Genomic DNA, 19723 nt, shown 5'->3' with positions numbered 1-19723 from the left:
GGACAGCTCAAGATGTTCCTTTGAAACAATAAATCGTGACTTCAGGGCAACCAACAGAGAAAAGAACAAAGAAACAGTGTTGTTCACAGGCATTGATGCATACATTGTTGATCGGACACACTGGTCTCACCCCTGGCTGGTTAACTGTCTTTTTTCCTCTAAGGCTGCATATAAACACAACAGAAACATACACAGGGAGACCGGCACGGTTGGCCTAGTGGTAAAGCGTCCGCCCTGTGATCGGGAGGTCGTGGGTTCGAACCCCGGCCGGGTCATACCTAAGACTTTAAAATTGGCAATCTAGTGGCTGCTCCGCCTGGCGTCTGGCATTATGGGGTTAGTGCTAGGACTGGTTGGTCCGGTGTCAGAATAATGTGACTGGGTGAGACATGAAGCCTGTGCTGAGACTTCTGTCTTGTGTGTGGCGCACGTTATATGTCAAAGCAGCACAGCCCTGATATGGCCCTTCGTGGTCGGCTGGGCGTTAAGCAAACAAACAAACAACAAGAAGAGCAAACGCTCGATCGAGTCACTTTCGCAGTTCTGAATATTATATGAGGCATCAGATGGACAGGAAGAAATTGCTATTCACAACACAATGAGTCACGTTCACATAAAATTTGAGCCCGGTCACTTTTATAGTTTCCGAGAAAAGCCCAACGTTAAGTTGTGTGTTGCCGAACAGAAAAGGCTAGTTATCTCCCTTGTTTTTCTGATAACGTTCGTAAAAGGCTACAGATGTAAATACTTTGATGTAAAGAATAATCCTACAAAGTTTCAATCACATCCGATGAACTTTGTCAAAGATATAAAATGTCTAATTTTTCCTTTGACGCTGACCTGTGACCTTGAAAAAGGTCAAAGGTCAACGAAACCATCGTTAAAGTGTAGAGGTCATTGGAGGTCACGACTAAACAAAATATGAGCCCGATCGCTTTGATAGTTTCCGAGAAAAGTCCAACGTTAAGGTGGTGTCTACGGACGGCCGGACGGCCGGCCGGACAGACTAACACTGACCGATTACATAGAGTCACTTTTTCTCAAGTGACTCAAAAATACACGGGGAGGTGGTCCCTGAGAAGAAACCGTGTCGGGCGTTTCAAGTCGGAACCCTCCTTCAACTGGGAGGGTGGAAGGGAACACAAAAAGAGAGAACACTAGACACAGAAAGGGACACATGTAGTCGTAGTACAGAAAAGGAGAGATGAACCTTAAATAAAGAAAACCCACCAAAGTAAAAACAAACCCAGAGACAGAAAGTACCGAGGTGGTCTTTTAGAAGAAAAGGACTGCGATATTTCATGATTGAGTCATTGCAAGATTCTCTGTGCCAAGTTTTGCAGCAGGGGTCAGTCGAACAAAAGTGGGTGCATTCCTGTTGGCGTTTTTTTTCTCTATGAACGCACCTGGGTGCATTTTCTGTAGCGTTTTGCGGATATCATTGAAAGTCAGGCGATGCTCAACCACATCGGTAAAATTTGATATCTCTCTATCCTTTTCTTTAGTTTTCAAAGAGATTTGATTTTGTTTTGCAATTTGTATTGAAGAAATAAGAAAATCCATCAAGTCCTCCCGTCGAACAGCATTTTGGATGTAAGGGAAGCAACGCTGAGGTGAATCATGCACTTGGCGTGAGATTGAGTGGTATCGTACTTTCCACAGGTAATTATTATCTACAAGCTGGTATCCCCTTTCATTGGCTCTGTTGACGCCCGTTTTGAACCGCTTGCTTTATATAATAAACCGGCCATAGAGCATCGTCGTCCCGAACTAAATCTTCCAAGTCTCACAATCTGTGGGGAATACTGGGTAGGGAAATCCTTTTCATGCAAGGATGTCAGCGCCTTTCGGCACCAGTGCCAGAGTACAACATAATGTCGGTCACACTTGGGAATGCTTTTCAAACTTATATGAAGTGAACAGGAGGACAGGGCAAGTAATATCAACTTAACTTACCTCAAACAGTGAGATCGACAGAATGTACAATACATAAAATACAAACAGAGAAACACGGAAACCAACGAGTCAACACTTGCTCGAGAACTCGCATTCTTCTTCTTCTTCTTCTTCTTGTCGATCACTCAGATGGAAACGCCGGTTCTCCGCGCAAATGTTGCCGTGCGCTGTAGGTCGTCCAGACTGCCATAGAGCTTCCCTTGCACCGTGGTCGCCTCCGCCCAGATCTGGCTCCTGAGGCCATCGTGTAGTGGGCAAGTCTGCAGCAGGTGTTCCGTTGTCATGCTGCCTGTTTGACAAGGGCACTGGTCTGACTGGCCAATTCTGAACTTGGTGAAAAGGTGGTGGTTCATTCGGTTGTGGCCTGTCCGCAGCCTGAATATGAGGACCTGCTCAGACCTTGTGAGCTGGTGAAAAGCGTCGTTTTTGTTGTAGTGTGGGTGCTGCTGCAACCAATTTTTTGTGTTGCTTGGCCTTGATGATGGTCTTGGCTTCTTTGAAGGTGGTTGATCTGACATTCTGGTCCTTCGTAGTGCCCTCCTTTGCCAGAGTATCTGCGGCTTCGTTGCCTAGTATGTTGCAGTGAGAGGGGACCCATTGCAGCACGACTGTGTGGGCTCTGCACAGGGAGGTCAAGGCGGATGACAGGTCATTCAGTTCTTTGTCTCTGGCAGTGTCTAAGGCCTGCAGGACTGACTTTGCGTCGCTGAAGAACACAACGTTGTTGGAGGAGAGTGGACTGTGCTCAATGTGGGCTGCACCTGTCTGGAGCGCTACTGCTTCAGCCTTGAAGTTGGTGGAGTAGAGGCCGGTAGCGAGGGAGATGTGTTCTTCTTCTCGACCTCCTGGGTACTTTATGTAGATTCCGGCACCACCACTTCTGACAGCCTGGTCGGCAGATCCGTCAGTGTATACATGAGTCCATTGGCGTTGGGGGTAGGAGTTGTGGATGTGTTCAATGGTGAGAGACTTCAGTTCAGCACAGCTGTGGGGAACTCGCATTCTATTTACACCCTGTGTGCCGGGTTGGCTCAGTGGTAAAGCGCTCGGTCATGGGTTCGAATCACATAATTGACAAGAACTTTGTTGTAACTTTTATTTTTTTATTTTTTTCTCTGAACTCATTATTCTTGTATTTAATTCATTTCAATTCATTGCAAAGGTTTTGAGTCGTGTATTGAAAATCAAATTTAGTGCGTAAGTACCCTTGAACAGCTTTCCCACAACCCTGTCTATTTGTAGAGAAGGTCAAAGGGCATATGTATCACAGCGCGTCAACTGAAGGTAATGTTTGGGGGCTTGTATGATCATGTGCTTATGTACTTTCCTATTCACGACTTGCAGCAGGGTTTGGGACTGAGTGCATGGGGGCCACCATTATTAGTCTTGTGGCTTAATTTCCCCTTTCTTGGGAGAAAATAAATTTCCTGTGTTCTTTGACAATTATTAAGAAAAGTGTTGTCACAACCGCGTCAAATGTATGAATACGTCATGGTTTAACACAAAGGGACATAGTGCTTCAATTTTTTTCCGTGGCTAAAAGTGATTGTGAATCTCTCGCTGTCTCTGTGAAGCAATCCAGGTTGTAGTGAAGTTTCCACATGTTTTGTCCACATGTTTTTAACTGGAACTGCCTTGTCCCAAACAAACCTTCACATTGGGTCTGTTAGTTATGCTGGATCACGGGGTCCTGCAAGTCGTGAATACAGGAAAAACGCCCACAGGAAGTGCGGTAATCTTGAACTTTTGCGTGTTAAATTCATAGCTCAGCATCCAGTGACATTCTTTACTTATTTTTGATACAAGTCCATGTAAGCAAGCCAAAGAATATTTGTCGTGAAATTAATTGACGGATTGAGCTCTAAACGTAAGCATAATTAATTCATTTGGTTGTTCAATCGACGAAAATGGCGTACGTTGTCAACCATGGGACATCATTTACACGAAAGAGTTGTCTCCCTTGCCCTTCTTTGACCCATGTAAACGAAATGCATTCGTACAGTTCTGGATCTGGATCTGGATCTGGATAACCCGCCTGGGTTGGTGGTTGGCGGGTGCGCCACAGAAGCCGACGACGACTATCAACGTGACGTTTTTTTGGGTGTGCGCATCTAAAAGAGTCTTAAAAGTTCACTGTACACAAGGTGGATATAGTGTACAACTCCAGCTGGTCTTCTTGCTGCTGTACTTGCGGTTTTAGTCCGTTTGCCCTAGAATGTAGGCTTTTCAAGCACAGTTAAAAAATGCTATGTTACAATGTTAAAAACTGGATAAAAACTACTGAGGCTCTCACACTGGTTTCTGCCCCCCTAACGCCGATGAGAAGGCGCTGGGCGTGGTCAAGGTGACGGTGGCTTCGCTCAAATTGTTCCACTCGATCACTGTCTTTATAAAGAACGAGTTCCTGTATTGATCAGTCTTTGAGGTAGGAGCTTTGAAACAGCGGCTGTTGTTGGTTGCCTGTCTCTGGAGGATGTTTTGGCTCTCATACCCCTCGTAGGCTTTAGGCTTGACTCGGCGCCGAGATACGCTCACCGGGGTGAGGAAGGAGTCAGGGGGTAAGGCAGGTACAAGTCCATTGATGATTTTGAACAGCATCGTCAGGCGAAGTTGCTGACGGCGTTCCTGGAGTGTAGGAAGTTGGAGGTACTCTAGCATCTTGGTGACGCAGCCTGGGTCCTTGGACACGTAGTCTTTCATGATGAACCTAGCGGCTAGGCGTTGGATGCGTTCGAGTCTCTCAACGTCTTGTTTGTAGTAGGGGTCCCAGACCACCGCCCCGTACTCAAGGGTGGACCTGACAAGAGTGATGTAGGCAAGGCGACGGCACTCACGTGGGCAGTTCCGGAGGTTCCGGCGTAAGAAGCCCAGGGTAGATCCTGCCCTCTTGCAGAGACTGGTGATGTGGGGGCCCCACTTCAGGTCGGCTGAGATCTGTATGCCGAGGTACGGGTTCTGTTCGACCTGTTGGAGGATGGTGTCTCCGAGGCTGTAGAAGTAGTGGGATGTGGATCTGGTGGAGAGGACGTAGCACTTCTTAGCGTTGAACCTCATCCCCCACTGGTTGGCCCACTCTTCCAAGCTCTTTAGGTCTGCCTGTAGTGTAAGGTGGTCCTGAAAGGTGCGGATCTGGCGGTAGAGGAGACAGTCATCCGCAAAAAGTCTGACAGACGACTGGACTGAGTCTGGGAGGTCGTTGATATGGCACAGGAACAACAACGGACCCAGCACTCAGTTCATCGGAGTTCATTCCGTAATTTCAAAGGGATCTAAAATGACTTGTTTAATGTTATGATTACAAGTGCAGGTTCTACAAATTTGGAGACTTAAATGCCTCTGAATTATGAGCTATGAATTTAACACGCAAAAGTTCAAGATTACCGGAAGTGCACCCATACGGAATGCACCCACTTTTGGACGACTTAGACCCCTTCACCTTCTGCCCTAGGTTTGGGTACAAAAGCTTTAGTAGTTACTCAATAGTCATAAAAAAAAGACAGAACGAAAAACAACAACACATGGTCAGTTAAAAATGTCTCAGCTTTTGTTACACTATAGTTGTGGTGATCGTGCGAAACCACGGTGTCGGGGTATAAACCGCAGGTGGACAAACAATGTGGAACACCGGAACTCAGAAGAAAAAAACAAAGGGACGTAACTCCGGATGAACTACGCTTGTTGCAGGGCGCCTCACCCGAAGATTTGGTACGAATCACTGACAAAACTTGAATGAAACAAACGTTCAGTGTTGTACACTCACTCTTTTGCCAATGAACTGGTGAGGTTTTGCACGTATCAGTGTCTTTCTTTTTCCGTTATATTCAAACCAAAGACAAACATCAGGCAATTGTTTAAAGCAGGTTTCAAAAGCAATGCAACTGCAAGAAACTGATGCCGATGGTAGAAATCTGAACTGTTTTAACCGATGATTTTACTAGTAAACAAAGAATCGACAAGGGTGTCAAATGTGGATAATTGTTTGACATTAAGATCAAGAATGCTCTTCAGCCCAAATGATTTAAATCAGATTCACAGTCACTGAAGAGCGAAGGTGGATTCGGTAAGGCTTTCACTGGTTTCAGTTTCAAGATCTCTAGGACATTTGTAAAAGGAAGTTGTTGCTGCAAGTGCAACCTCTTAGCTCGATAGCGTAAGTTCGATTTGCGTAGCCAGCCCCCCCCCCCCCCCCCCCCCCCCCCCCCCCCGTTTTTTTTTCTTTTCTTATTTCTTTTTCAACTTTCCTTTCCGTTTTGTCATCCTTTTCTTATTTAAATGCCTTCTCTTCTTCTTCAGCCCAAAGCTTTTGAGTGGTTTGTGAAAGATCGAAAATACAAGCCACGCTATAATATTAAAAGTGAATTAATGGACATGTCCCTAATAGGAAATTCTCTGTGAGTACGTTAATTGTGATTGGTGTTGTTTGACCTTTCTGTGACCGTGATTGCCGAAATTTCCATTTCTGTGATCGTGATGGGACTTTGCCCGTGATCTGTGATGACAAAAAAATCAAGTCTCGTGATCGTGATCGTCATTTGTTTTCGTGATCGTGATGGGCATTATTGCAAAGCATTTTATTTTCAACGTACATTTTTCACAGCTGTGAGTCACTCTATGAAGTATGATCCTCTATTCGTCAAGGAGCCAATCCCGATTGAAGGGAAGCAACAACACATTCAGAAATATGATTTTGACAGCGATTGCTTCCCTTTAAGAGAACCAATCACACAAAAAAAGAGATCCAATCAGAAGGCAAATTCAAAAGTCTGCCAAACTTCATCCAATGGAAGGGCTTCGTGCAAAAGTTTTGAGTGCATTCAGTCAAATTCGAATTCGAAGATCAAAAATGGGGTGCAGCGGTACTGTCATCGAACTTCTGTTATATTTTGTGGATTCAAGCCAGACCAAAGCAGGCGGCAAAAATGCCTTCCTTGATGGAAAGGTCAGGCTACGGGTCGGTCTTTCCGAAGACGAAATATCAAGGTATGCTCGGCTATGTTGCTCTATGACTGTTCTGAATGTAGGCAAAGATCTTGAAATTTGTTCAAGATCTTTGAGTTTGAGTGAGAATGACTCAGTGACTCGAGATCATTGACATTGTGGACATTGCCACGTCCGGCTGTCACTCGCTCAGTGTGACCTCGACTGGCTCGAGATCGAGTCTGCGTGTAGCCAAAACCGAAACTAGAAATGTGTTTTTCATCCCAGCAATGTGGACATGCTTGGCATAGATTCTAATTGTCGCTTCTTTGCATTAAGCTTGGATTTATTTTAGCGCCTGTAAACTTTAATATCAACAATGGGTTAAATTCAGAAACAATGGCGGGGAGACGTGCCAGTTTGGGTCACTTGATCCTCATGTCAAAGACGATCAAAGTCATGTTCGTTGGGGATTTTGTCAGGCATGCTACTTTTCCGGTAATTGCCGGAAATCCGATAAAACCGTTTTCAAAATCCGGTAAAGTCAAATTTATTCCGGCGAAGTTGAAAAATGTCCGCAAAAACGATCCGTGTGAATATCGCGCAACGCGACCGGGCGCCGGTCTCAATGAAGCCAGCGCACAGTAGTGTTGTTTTCACCAGTTTGGAGGTGTGTTGAATGGTGGTGGGGGGAGGCTAAAATGGGATTTTTAACAAGATCACAACACTATTACAGCCCTGAAAATGATGCCCAGAATGCACCAGATTGCACAGATTTTAACCGTTTTTTGAAAAAATTTCCGGGGGGGCATGCCCCCGGACCCCCCTAGTTGGCTCGCCTGCTTCGCAGGCTCAGGCTTGTGGCTTCGCCCCTGGCACTGCGCGCTTCTTTCAGGTAAAACTTTTTTTGGCCTGTAGCATTCCTGTTTGTTTTTCAAGGCCATGAAACCAGGCGATGGTGTACCTCAAATTGTATGGCAAAGTTGAAAATAAAGAACCCATCACACATACATGTACTTTAATTTCAATCCACCCAATAGTTTTTTGAGAAAATGGGTTTACAAGATTTAGCTCTGGAAATGTGAAATTGTGCAAGTATATATTCATGTGTGTGAGTGAGGGTGTGGGAGTTGAATGTGTATGACTCGACTATGAGTAGAGAGAGAGAGAGAGAGAGAGAGAGAGAGAGAGAGAGAGAGAGAGAGAGAGAGAGAGAGAGAGAGAGAGAGAGAGAGAGAGAGAGAGAGAACTCAGAACTCAGAACTCAGAACTTTATTACATAAGGATAAAGGTTTTAGGCTTAGCCTAATCTTCCAACCTGTCCTTGTAACATATACAGAGAATAATTGTAAACAAAAGCAAATACTGCGCACATACCTCATCAAAGTATTAAACTAATAAAACATCAGAATAATGGTCGAGTATAAACATAAAAAAATATTGGACTCACAAAGTCATATAAAACAAAACCAGACACAAACAAACGTAAATGTTTTTTAAAATTTCTTAAAAAAGTACAGCAATGTATTGCCGAACAGGGCCATATACAGGCAGCTAAAGTTTCAAGAAGAAGGGGGAGGGGGACGAGGGATTACACATTCAGAGTAACTACATATACAATATTTAAAAAACAAACACTTAAGAGCATTGCATACATTATCCGATTACACAATGGAAACTAAACATCAGGGGCAGTTTATAGTGTGATCAAATGTGTGTGCAACTGCCTTTTGAAGGCCTTTAAGGATGCGGATCGTTTGATTTCTATTGGCAAAGAATTCCACAGAGATGATCCTGAAAAAGCTAAGCTGGATTTATAAAGATCTATATATATATATATATATATAGAGAGAGAGAGAGAGAGAGAGAGAGAGAGAGAGAGAGAGAGAGAAAACAATGAAAACAACATTCTTGTTACTGATTACAAATCATGATATGAATTTCTATGCGTGTATGAAAGAGAATTCAAAAAATGATAATAAAAAAGTGCAACAGTTGTCACTTTGTGTTGAATAAACAATAGATCCAGAGGAGCGAATTACTGTTGGTTGTGTTTACTTTGACACGTGCTTTCTGTACATGCAACTTTTACCGTGACCGTGATTTGCCACTGGTGTTCGTGATCGTGAAAACAAAAATCAAGGTAACTGTGATCGTGAAAGCTAAAATTTCCCTTCCCGTGATCGTGATGATACCCCCCCTTTGGGGCCCTCAATCTGGACAACCCTCCGTTGCTTTGGTAAATTGCTCAGGAGATATAAGTCTTTCTAAGTTGAGAATTAATGTCCATAAACCTTTCTGAAAAATTCGATGCTTCTCTTTTCACAATTTTTTTCTTACACACAGTGCATGCATGACCATGTGTTAAGAACATGAACTGCTTTAACAAAAAAAAGTAACTAATCACTAATGTGAAGTAAAACAGCAAGGTTTACTGATCTCAAGAAAGTGTTATTGTCAAAATGTTCAAATGATCAAGGATTCGCCTGTTAAACGCACTCCTTCTCAGATCTGGCCAAACTTTTACATGAGATTAGATTAAGAACATACCACCACTTGGTCACAAACCAAAAATCAACACCCTAACTGCTTGCTGCGGTGAGTTGACATTTTCTGATGAATTATTTCTGGAAAAAAACGAGTGGCTTTTATGCAATTAATTCATTAAAAAATATAACTCTGTGCACCCAGGCTGTTTATTTTTGGTAGGTGACCAAACGGAGGAATGGTCTTATCTAATTGCTTGGCCAGTTCTGAGATGGTGAGCCAAACTTGTTTACAAGGAGTGTGCCTTTAATCTTCAAGGGAACTGCATGAAGGAGTAGACATTCAAATCAGAAGTGAGTTTAGTTTTGCTGAAGCCCAGTGAAGGGGTCTATGTCAACCAAAAGTGGGTGTATTCCCTCTAGGTGCATTTTCTGTTGGATTCCCTGTAGGAAAGTACGATACTGCTCAATCTTGCGCCAAGCGTGTGCGGCATTCAGCCAATCGAATCAAATGTCTAAAAAATTCAAAAAGAGATAGAAAAACATCAAATTCTACCGATGTCGCTAAACATCACATGATTTCATCAAGATCGGTGATACGCAGGGAGAACGCCTGCATGAAATGCACCTACAGGGAATACACTCACTTTTGGTCGACATAGACCCCTTCTGCTTTAGTTTCAATATATATACTATTGATGTGAGGATGATTAATTGTGTTTATAACAGATTGAGGCATCAAAAACTTAAGATGCCAGCCAAAGTGCAGCAGGACAAGGCAGCGTGGCAGTGGGCGGACAACATAGCAGACCCTAATGATGTGTCCCTGCAACATCTGGAGATTGCTTATCGCTGTAACCTAAAACCTTGTGCAAGGGGCGAGTGCAGGTCAGTATTGTCATGCATATGAAAAGTGATCAGTTCAGAGTGAGTAATTAAATTTAAAGTAACTAATGATTGGGGTACACTAGTTCTTGCTAGAAACCAAGAAGGCACCAAGAACAAAAAGTGTTTTTTCATATGACAAGGCCGTAAACAGTCGGGGCCGGTTTCATATTCTTTTAATTTGTTTTAACCTGTTCAACCACTTCTCTCCCCTTTCATTCATTTCCGTTCCTAGAGTTCCTTCCCCTTTTTGCGTGTTTCCCCTCCATTTTCTTTCAAACCTTGTTCGTTCCGTGTTGCGTCTGCTTTTTGTTGTCTTTTGTGTTCTTGTTTTTCCTGATGAAGCTTCCAGAAGTGAAAATTCGTTATCGTCTTGTGTCGTCTTTGTATCGGTGAGTACAGTAATCCTTTGTTTTTTAACTTTGTTCATCTTACCACAGTCACTTCGTTGTTTAGATTTTTGTATGTACAGAAATAAAATCATCTGCAAATTCCTGGCACAGCCACTACCAGTAACTGAGTGTGTGTGTGTGTACGTGTGTGTTTGACAGACGTAACTGCAGAGGCAATCCATCCTGTCTGAATGGCCTAGGTGAGAGGGCATGGTTCAAGGAGCTTGACGAAAGTCGCTGTCAGGACTTTGACCCTGAGAGTGAAAGAAGAGATGAGGTATGAGAACTTTAGTGAAAAACATCAAAATAGATAGACTGCTAAATACTAATGTTCCAAAAATGAAGAATAAAAAAACAAGACAGGTAAGTTTATGGTAGGTGGTCATTGTAGTGGACGGACAAACAAATAATAATGAGACAATGAAAAGAAAGGGATCTTAGCTCTGTAATGCATTGACTTTGCCATCTTGATGTAAATAGAGCTTTCAGCATACCATGCTAGGTTTCAAGATGAATAGCTGCATAGTTATGGCAAATTTTAAATTGCTATGTTCAAACAAACAAGCACAGGCATGCAAATTGTGAGTCCTGGTACTCATTTAAGCTTCTCATTCCATATATAGCGGTGAGAATATGGGTCATGAAAAAATTGTCCACACTGAAAAGTGGCTCTGAAGACACTCTCTAATAGGCATTATTTTGTTCTAGAAAAACTATTTAAAAATGTATATTCTTGCGCGAGATAGCATAACTGTGGATGTGTGAACACATTTCAGACAATGCTACGCTGATAATTCCAAAAATATCTTAATGTTACACTTGGTGCTTCACAAGGCTTGGCAGGTCTGTGTTAGTACAGTGTTATCGCTTTATCAGTAATAAACTCTCTCTATCTTGATAACGAGAAACCTCCCCCATCACCCCGTCTCATTTACACACCCTGCTTGCCTGTCAACATCAAACTCTGGATCTTTTCATCATGTTGGTATGTGTTTGTGCAGGGAAAGTTTGTTGGTCTGAAAAACCTTGGCGCCACTTGTTACGTGAACACGTTTCTTCAGTTGTGGTTTCACAACGCTGCAGTCCGGCGCGCTGTCTACCAGTGGCAAGACATTGAACAGAATAACCAGGAAGGTAGGTTGGGAGAGCTTTTTTTAACATGAGATCTAAGCAACCCACAACAGTTGATCTCCTACCATTTGGCTTGCACATGCACAGGGCAGGTTTCGCAGTATTGCATGTCTGGGATAGCAAAAACGTTTGCTGGGTAAGTTAAGTTATGTATTTTCCACTTGAAAACTTATCTTATTCTTGTAAAGAGGTGTAAATGCGAGTATGTTCGCCAACAATTTTATGGAAAGAGGAAAATCATGAATATGAAGGACCGAAGAAAAGCCAAATGTTCACAGAGCTGTCGGTCTCTATAAAATAGGTCACAGCACAAAAAAGTTATCTAAAGAGTACTTTTTGTTCAGGCATTTTGTTTGTGTGTATTGATAACCTAACGATAGTTACATACAGAGAATACAAAACTACAAGAGTTAGGAAACCCAAAATGTTGAACGAAACAGCGCGTGTCATTATCAGGAGACAACAACTCAAAATCAGTGGTTCATACACGACTAAAAAAGCCTGTACCATGTGACTATACCAATGGCTCTTCTCTGCAGGCATCCGGTTGAAAGGGGTGGGGGGATGCACACTTGAACATTAAATTTGGCCTAGAAAACGTTTTTTCTGTCTATTACGTCCGAAAGAGGAATGGATGAACGAACTTTTCCCAAAATATTAAGTTGATTGATGCAGCGGTTTGTTTTTACAGTTATGGAAAATGTGAAAATACCGGCCGAATCGCCGACCGCATTCGCAGCACCTGATTTTACTTGAACAAAAATCGGGGGTATTGCTTTACACATGTCGTACCGCCTCAAATATCATCCAATTGGTTTTACACTTGCAAACAGAACAGTAAGGCGACTTGGCCTCCTGTTTAGAGTGGCTGAATGCAGAAACTACACGCTGTGTTGTGTTGTCGCGGTGAGTTGACAGTCTCTGGGTTTTATTTACGAGTGCGCCTTACGCCATTGGCGCATACCATCTCAAAATGTCTGTGTTTGTGAAATGCGCTGTGATTGGCTTTTAAAATGTAATTAAATTACATATTCTTACTCCGAATCACATATAAGCATTGACACAGTTTGAGATGCTATAGGTCTGAAAATACGCTCTACCGATAAGGGAAGCAACCCCCCCCAAAAAAACGCTGACTACATGCGTTGGTCAGTGTGTTTGGCTATGGGGGTTGCCTCCCCTGGCGCATGGGGCGCCACCACCACTGGTGCAGACACGTGGTTTAGTCATACCGACTTTTCAGCTAGAGGAGACAGGTCGCAAACATTTTCGCTCTGCGGTGACGGCCACTCCTTTGCTTTGAGCAGGGGTTTTTCACAATTCACCACCCGTCTTCACCTTGCCGCTTTGGTGAGATCTTTCCTTTTCGTTTGGCTTGTAACTTTGGCTTACATTGGCGTGATTAGCTACTGATAAAATTTCACAGAATTTGCTGTGTTTTTGTACTTCAGTGGTTTTGTTTACCTCTTACAGCCAAGATGGCTGACAATGATAAGGGCAAATGTAACGCTAAGGGTGAGGTTAGGAGCACATCAAGCAAAGCCAAGTCTTCTTCTAGAAGAACGACTGAGACCATTGTTCAAGTTTGTGATACTGCTAACAATGCTGTTTTCTCGGTACCTATTTCGTCCCCGGAGTTACGTAACGTTCCAGCAGGGACACCTTCTACTTCTACCGCCAGTTCGCCGTCAGAGAGTAGCTCTCTGGTGGCCACCCATCTCTCTTCTCTTATTCCAGAGATCCAGACCATCGTTTCCGCAGAAATGAAGAGAGTTTCACCTGCGAGCAGCTCTTCCTTTCCTGTGGGGGACAGGAGTTCGCTTACTTCTGTGACATTGCAGTCGGCCACCATTACCAGGGAGGCGGCTTTCGCCCTCACGTCAGCCGGCCCTTTCGGTTTCGCCTCAGTGGACAGCAGGCCTTCTTCAGCTTCCGACCTAACTTACAGCTAGCACTTCCCGGGTAGTGCCGGAAGTCACGCTCCTAGTTCCGCTCCTACGGGAGACAGGTCGCTTCTTGACCGGCCTCTACCATTCCAACTCAAGAGACTTGGTTTGGATATGCTCATCCCCCCGGGGACTCGGTCAATGCACGGTCACTCCGTGCAAAGTACGTACGTTCCACCCTGATGCGCTCGCGCTGTCTTCGTAGAGGGACCGAAACATGAACTGGCCTACGGGCACTCTGGCCGCAGTCCACGCAGCACCACTCACTTCCGGCTTCGGCCACAGTGATGTCTGCACTTCTGGTTGTTGACGCCCAACTGCAAGTCGCTGCTTTCTCGTACATCCCCCCTCTGCAGACGCATGGGCTGGTAAAACAGGACAACTTCCGGTCAGTCGAGCTTCCGGTTCCCGGACATGCCGACCGCACTGTTGTGTCAGGTATCGCGGACTACGGAAGTGCTCCGTCTTTTCACGCTACCTTCGCACCCCCTTCGCTGGGTGCCTAGGGCACCACTTCCTGTTCCACAGGAACTCACCCCCCTCCTCACCAGACCGGTGAAGAAGGACATGGGTGTCACCTACAATGACTGTTCTCTTTCCTACCTGGAGGAAATTGGACGAGCATCGTTGGAGCTAGCCTCCATTGCCGAGACGACTATTCGAGCTCTGTCGAGGGCGCTGACGGATTCACTTGATCCTTTCGTTTTGAGCAAAGAACAAGATTCGGAATCAATCAATCAATCAATATGAGGCTTATATCGCGCGTATTCCGAGGGTACAGTTCTAAGCGCATCGATTTATTTATTGTTTTTATTTTTATTTTTATGCAATTTATATTTATGCCGTGTGAGATGGAATTTTTGTTACACAATACATCACGCATTCACATCGGCCAGCAGATCGCAGCCATTTCGGCACATATCCTACTTTTCACGGCCTATTATTCCAAGTCACACGGGTATTTTGGTGGACATTTTTATCTATGCCTATACAATTTTGCCAGGAAAGACCCTTTTGTCAATCGTGGGATCTTTAACGTGCACACCCCAATGCAGTGTACACAAAGGGACCTCGGTTTTTCGTCTCATCCGAAAGACTAGCACTTGAACCCACCACCTAGGTTAGGAAAGTGGGGAGAAAATTGCTAACGCCCTGACCCAGGGTCGAACTCGCAACCTCTCGCTTCCGAGCGCAAGTGCGTTACCACTCGGCCACCCAGTCCTGTTTTTCGCCTTGGCCATAGTCAACGCGGAGCAGATGAGGCTCTCTTCTCTTCAGTATGCACATTCTGTTTACAATCTCGGCCCTCAGGTCATCTCCTTTTGTCGACGGCTCCCTTTTTCGGACAACTGGCACTGGATGCCAGAAAGAAGGAAATCCAGTAGAACCGCGACCGGGAGTTTACTAGCTTTTCACTCCAGGGTGCTAAGCAAGCAAAACCCCAACAGCCTAGGCCTCCTCAGGCTCAGTCCCACGGCCAGAGCCGTCAGACGGGCCAGAAGCGTTAGCACACCCCTACGAGGGGCTTGAACCCCCCCGCCCACACCCTTTGTGGCGGCGGGGGGCCCCTCCCGGGCAGTGGGAGTTGTGAGATCGGGGTTCCGTCTGCTCTGGCAGGATGCCAGGCACCCCTAAACCAGACAGCCCCCATGCTTCAAGCTTCCTTTCAGACGGAAATCGCCGCCCTTTTGCAAAAGGGAGCAGTGGAGGAGGTTTTCGACCACAGCTCTCTGGGGTTCTACGGGCGTCTCTTTGCCGTCCCCATGGCCTCAGGAGCTTGGCGTCCGGTTTTGGACCTATCACATCTCAACACTTTCTTGAGAGTGATACGGTTCAAGATGGAGACGCCAGCCTCAGTCAGAGAAGCCCTCCGACCGGGAAACTGGGTTACTTCCATAGACCTTACGGATGCATATTTTCACATCATGATGCACCCGGCCGACAGGAAGTGGCTTCGCTTCTGTTAGGGCGACAAGGTCTACCAGTTTCGGGCACTCCCCTTCGGGCTGTCTCTGGCCCCATGTATCTTCACCATGCTGGACAAGCAGTTTTGCGCCTGAGTGAGGTCTCGGGGTATTCGGCTTCGATTCTACCTCGACGACTAGCTCATCTTGAACCAGAGCGAGGCAGGTTGCTCTCAGCACACCCTGACTGTTCTTCAAGAAGCCCACAACTTGGGGTTCTCGATCAACAGAACAAAGTCGGAACTCACGCCATCCCAGGTGTTCACTTACCTAGGCATGACGTTCGATACGATCGCTTGGACCGTTCGTCCCTCTCAGAAGAGAGTGGACAAAGTACAGGCTCTGATCGTTCCATGTTGACACTACAGCAAGCACCCACTAGGACTCTTGCTTCCATCCTAGGTCAAATGGAATCCAGGGCTACTCGCTAGGGAGAGTACACAAGAGAACTTTCCAGCTAGCGCTAAAGCCTCTCAGGTATTCACTCGTTCAAGACTGAATCAAGTCTATTCCAATTCAGAGCTGGTTTCAACACATGACAAGTCAGTGGTTGGAACCGAACTGGATAACTCAGGGTTTCCCCATCGCTACACCCTCCTGGCACAGACCCCTTCACGGGCGTCTCTTACCATGTCCTAAGCATCGGTTCGCGGCCGACCACGGAAGTTAAGCAACTTCGAGCTCGGTTAGTACTAGGATGGGTGACCGCTTGGGAACACCGAGCGCAACGATTTCCGATCCGCAATTTAACCAGCCGGTTATGTACTGCGTGCAAAACATACATGGCGCCCGCAAGGGAACCACAGTTAATAGCAGGGCGCCTGTTAGCACAACTATCGCGGGCGGTTACTTTACAAGTATTACTGAACGCCGTCGATTTTGTACTGTGTACAAACATACGCGGCGCCCGCAAGAGAACCACAGTAGTAGCGGTGCTCCTGTTAGGGCGATCACCACGGGCGGTCGCAATAACAGGTTTTACTGAACGCTGTAGTTTCTCAGCGCACTCGGGAAGAAGATATCTTCCTCGACGTGGCAGCATCTGTACGGCTATCGTATAGTTTACTCGGGCTGCATTTTCGGGCTCGCAGGTAGTCCGATTAGCGAATCTCGGTCCATCTCCTGTGAGAGGACGCATATTCGTCGAAACTGGAGGTTATTTCCTTAGGTTTCGGTTTTAAGACATTTTGTATGATTCTTCACTGTAGAAGTCTAGAAAATTCCAGAATTAGGCTCGGCATTTTCTCCTGCCTCTAGCCAGCGAACAAGAGACACGTCTTCTTGTCTCTGGTTCATTACGAACACTTAAGCAGCTACCTCATGGATACTATGGTACCGGGGCTTACTCAAGCTCAACCCCATCAGTGCTCCACTCCCCGGAGGGCTACACTCCTGGTCGGCTGGAACTCCCTTCGTTCGATCCGAAAGGTAGACGCACAGGTTTTTGTTCGTTGTTCACACCGATACTAGCTTCACTACTCTCGTTTTCTATAGAAGACAAGGTTCGTCTTCTTCTTTAGAACTTTCAGAGCTCTCTTTTTAGAGTTATGACTGTCTCCCTGGATTCGCTTACGGCAAGAAGTTTTACACTTCTTTCGCTTGTCAGGAGCAAGACAGAGTCAGCAAGGTTGAAGCTCTTTCTGGTTGTCCGGAAGACGTAACCCACGAAGCTTACGGTCAATTTCACTCAGGTTTAGACCAGACTTTCTGGCTTTAATCTAACCAGACCAACACCCACCGGTCATCAGAGTGCAACCGCTCAGTCGGTTTTTTAGCCAGGCGACTCAGACTTGGTCAACGCTTCAGGGCCTTAGGCCACTACCTGTCTCGCATGCAACCACTAAATTCAACAATGTTGCTCTTTATATCCTTTAACATGAAAACGGGTCAAGGATTTTTATCTAAATTGACCCTATCTAGGTGGATTTTTACCATCATTAGGCAAATCTATGAGTGGTGAGAAACAAAAAGGGGGGGGGGGGGGGAGGCAGTCAGCTCTTCCTCCAGCACCTGCAAGAGTGCACGATTCTAGAACTTGGGCATCGCCTCTAGCAGTCCTCGTTTCAGGAGGACTCTATAATGTTCTACGAACAGCTTTTTGGAAGTCAGACGACGTTTCATCAATTTTTGAGAAACGTCCCCGTTCTCTGCCCGCCTTGTGGCATCAGGAGCGGGTCAAGTCCGCTTCAGAGTATAACAATAGGTTCCCGCCGCCTTTTTGAAGCTATCTGCTTATATGTGATTCGGAGTAAGAATATGTAATTTAATAGAAAATTTCAATCATAAATTTTCATTTCATTAATACACTTACCCGAATCACATAATGATAGTTAATTCCCTCCCACCAGCCCCGCATTATAATAATAATAATAATAATAATAATGGACATTTATTAATCGCCGTTTCTCACAAGAGCTCACGGCGATTTACATATTAATTATAGTTTCTATGTATTCTATAAAAGTCGTATGACTAGACCACGTGTCTGCACCGGTGGTGGTGGCGCCACATGCGCCAGGGGAGGCAACCCCCATAGCCTAACACACTGACCAACGCACGTAGTCAGCGTTTTTTTGTTAGGGGTTGCTTCCCTTAACAGGAGAGCGTATTTTCAGACCTATAGTGACGGGCGCAGTGGCATGGTGGTAAGACGTCGGCCTCCTAATAGGGAGGTCGTGAGTTCGAATCCCGGTCGCTGCCGCCTGGTGGGTTAAAAGTGGAGAATTTTCCGATCTCCCAGGTCAACTTATGTGCAGACCTGCTAGTGACTTAACCCCCTTCGTGTGTGCACGCAAGCACAAGACCAAGTGCGCACGGAAAAGTTCCTGTAATCCATGTCAGAGTTCGGTGGGTTATGGAAACACGAAAATATCCAGCATGCCTACTCAACGAAAGCGGAGTGAAGCTGACTATGCTCTCAGAGTATAGTTTGGGGAACCCAAATGGGCAAACGAGCTCACACGTAACCAGACAATTCTGGAACGCTGAAGAAGAAGAAGAAGACCTTTAGCATCTCGAACTCTGTCAATGTTTATATGAGATTCGGGTAAGTATATTGATCAAATGAAAATTTATTATTGAAATTTTGGATTTATTAGTATTCAACCAATCCTGCAAATTATCTGTGCTTGCGCTGGAAACTGTCAACAGAAGCGATATCGATCGAAACACAGACCCACACACATACACTAACCTCATACACTGACAAATTCTCATATCTTCATATTGCACCAAATAGCACTATTTTGCATCTTTTGACAAAAGCATTTACGGACCGCCTAGCCTGCTTTGCGCGTTTTGCCTTTGACTAAGTAATGTCCCATCAGAATTTGATTGAGGGGGACAAATGTCCCATTGTCTTTGTGTAATGTTTGTGTTATGGCTAAACCCTGCAGTCTATTCTTAGTGCTTCAGTCTCCACTGAATTAAAAGACCCCATTCTTAGGTCTCGATTCTTTCCCACGGTCTTCTCGACGCATGTGTTTTTCATTGAGAATTTTTGACATCATTTTGTGAGAGCTGAGAAAAACTTGAAACTTGATTGTTGTACACACCATCAACTAACTTCGTCCCAAAAGGCCCACTTCAAACATCACATGCGGAATTTCAAGCAGAAAGATGGACATGCTGGACACTACATGTTCCGAGGCGCTCAGCAGTTGAAGCAAATGTTTTACAAATAAATCTGCTCTTGGGATGCTGGCCCGGTTTTCTCGTTTTTGTGACAGTATTATACTGTTGTGTTACAACGTTTTCTTTGTTTCTGCATTGATTTCAGAGGATCCAAACAGAGAAAGATACAAAAATTAAACAAATTAAACAAAAAACAAAGGTGGACCCTAAAAAAATAACTGTTCACTCAAATGATTTGATCCAGCCTGGTTTATATTTCACAAAAGTTTGAAACAATCTAAAAGTCACTTGTAACTTTGTGTAAGGATGGCGTGTCTAGTGCCGGGTACTGGACATGAGGACATAAACTGTACACATTGCAACAACTATCCAGCAATTTTGCACCAACAGAAACCATTTAGAAGTCTGTCAAA

General features: G+C 45.0%; 1 protein-coding gene across 2 annotated transcripts in view; it reads left to right on the top strand.

Moving 5' to 3' along the window:
• The first annotated feature begins 5564 nt into the window (after positions 1–5564).
• Positions 5565–19723, top strand: part of LOC138979014 (ubiquitin carboxyl-terminal hydrolase 48-like) — an 89208-nt gene continuing 75049 nt past the window's right edge. Inside the window, exons 1-4 of one of the 2 annotated variants that reach the window (XM_070351828.1) lie at positions 5565–5661; positions 10089–10247; positions 10796–10913; positions 11638–11774. In XM_070351828.1, the coding sequence (XP_070207929.1) occupies positions 10111–10247; positions 10796–10913; positions 11638–11774 (392 nt within the window). In that variant the 5' untranslated portion in view covers positions 5565–5661; positions 10089–10110. Of the gene's footprint in view, positions 5735–10088; positions 10248–10795; positions 10914–11637; positions 11775–19723 lie in introns of both variants that reach the window. The other variant, XM_070351827.1, reaches the window with a different exon arrangement.

This window comes from Littorina saxatilis, linkage group LG10 (assembly GCF_037325665.1).
Source record: "Littorina saxatilis isolate snail1 linkage group LG10, US_GU_Lsax_2.0, whole genome shotgun sequence".
In the NCBI taxonomy this organism is placed as follows: domain Eukaryota; kingdom Metazoa; phylum Mollusca; class Gastropoda; order Littorinimorpha; family Littorinidae; genus Littorina; species Littorina saxatilis.
Note: the sequence above shows the minus strand (reverse complement) of the source record. Positions and strands in the feature narration are given on the sequence as shown.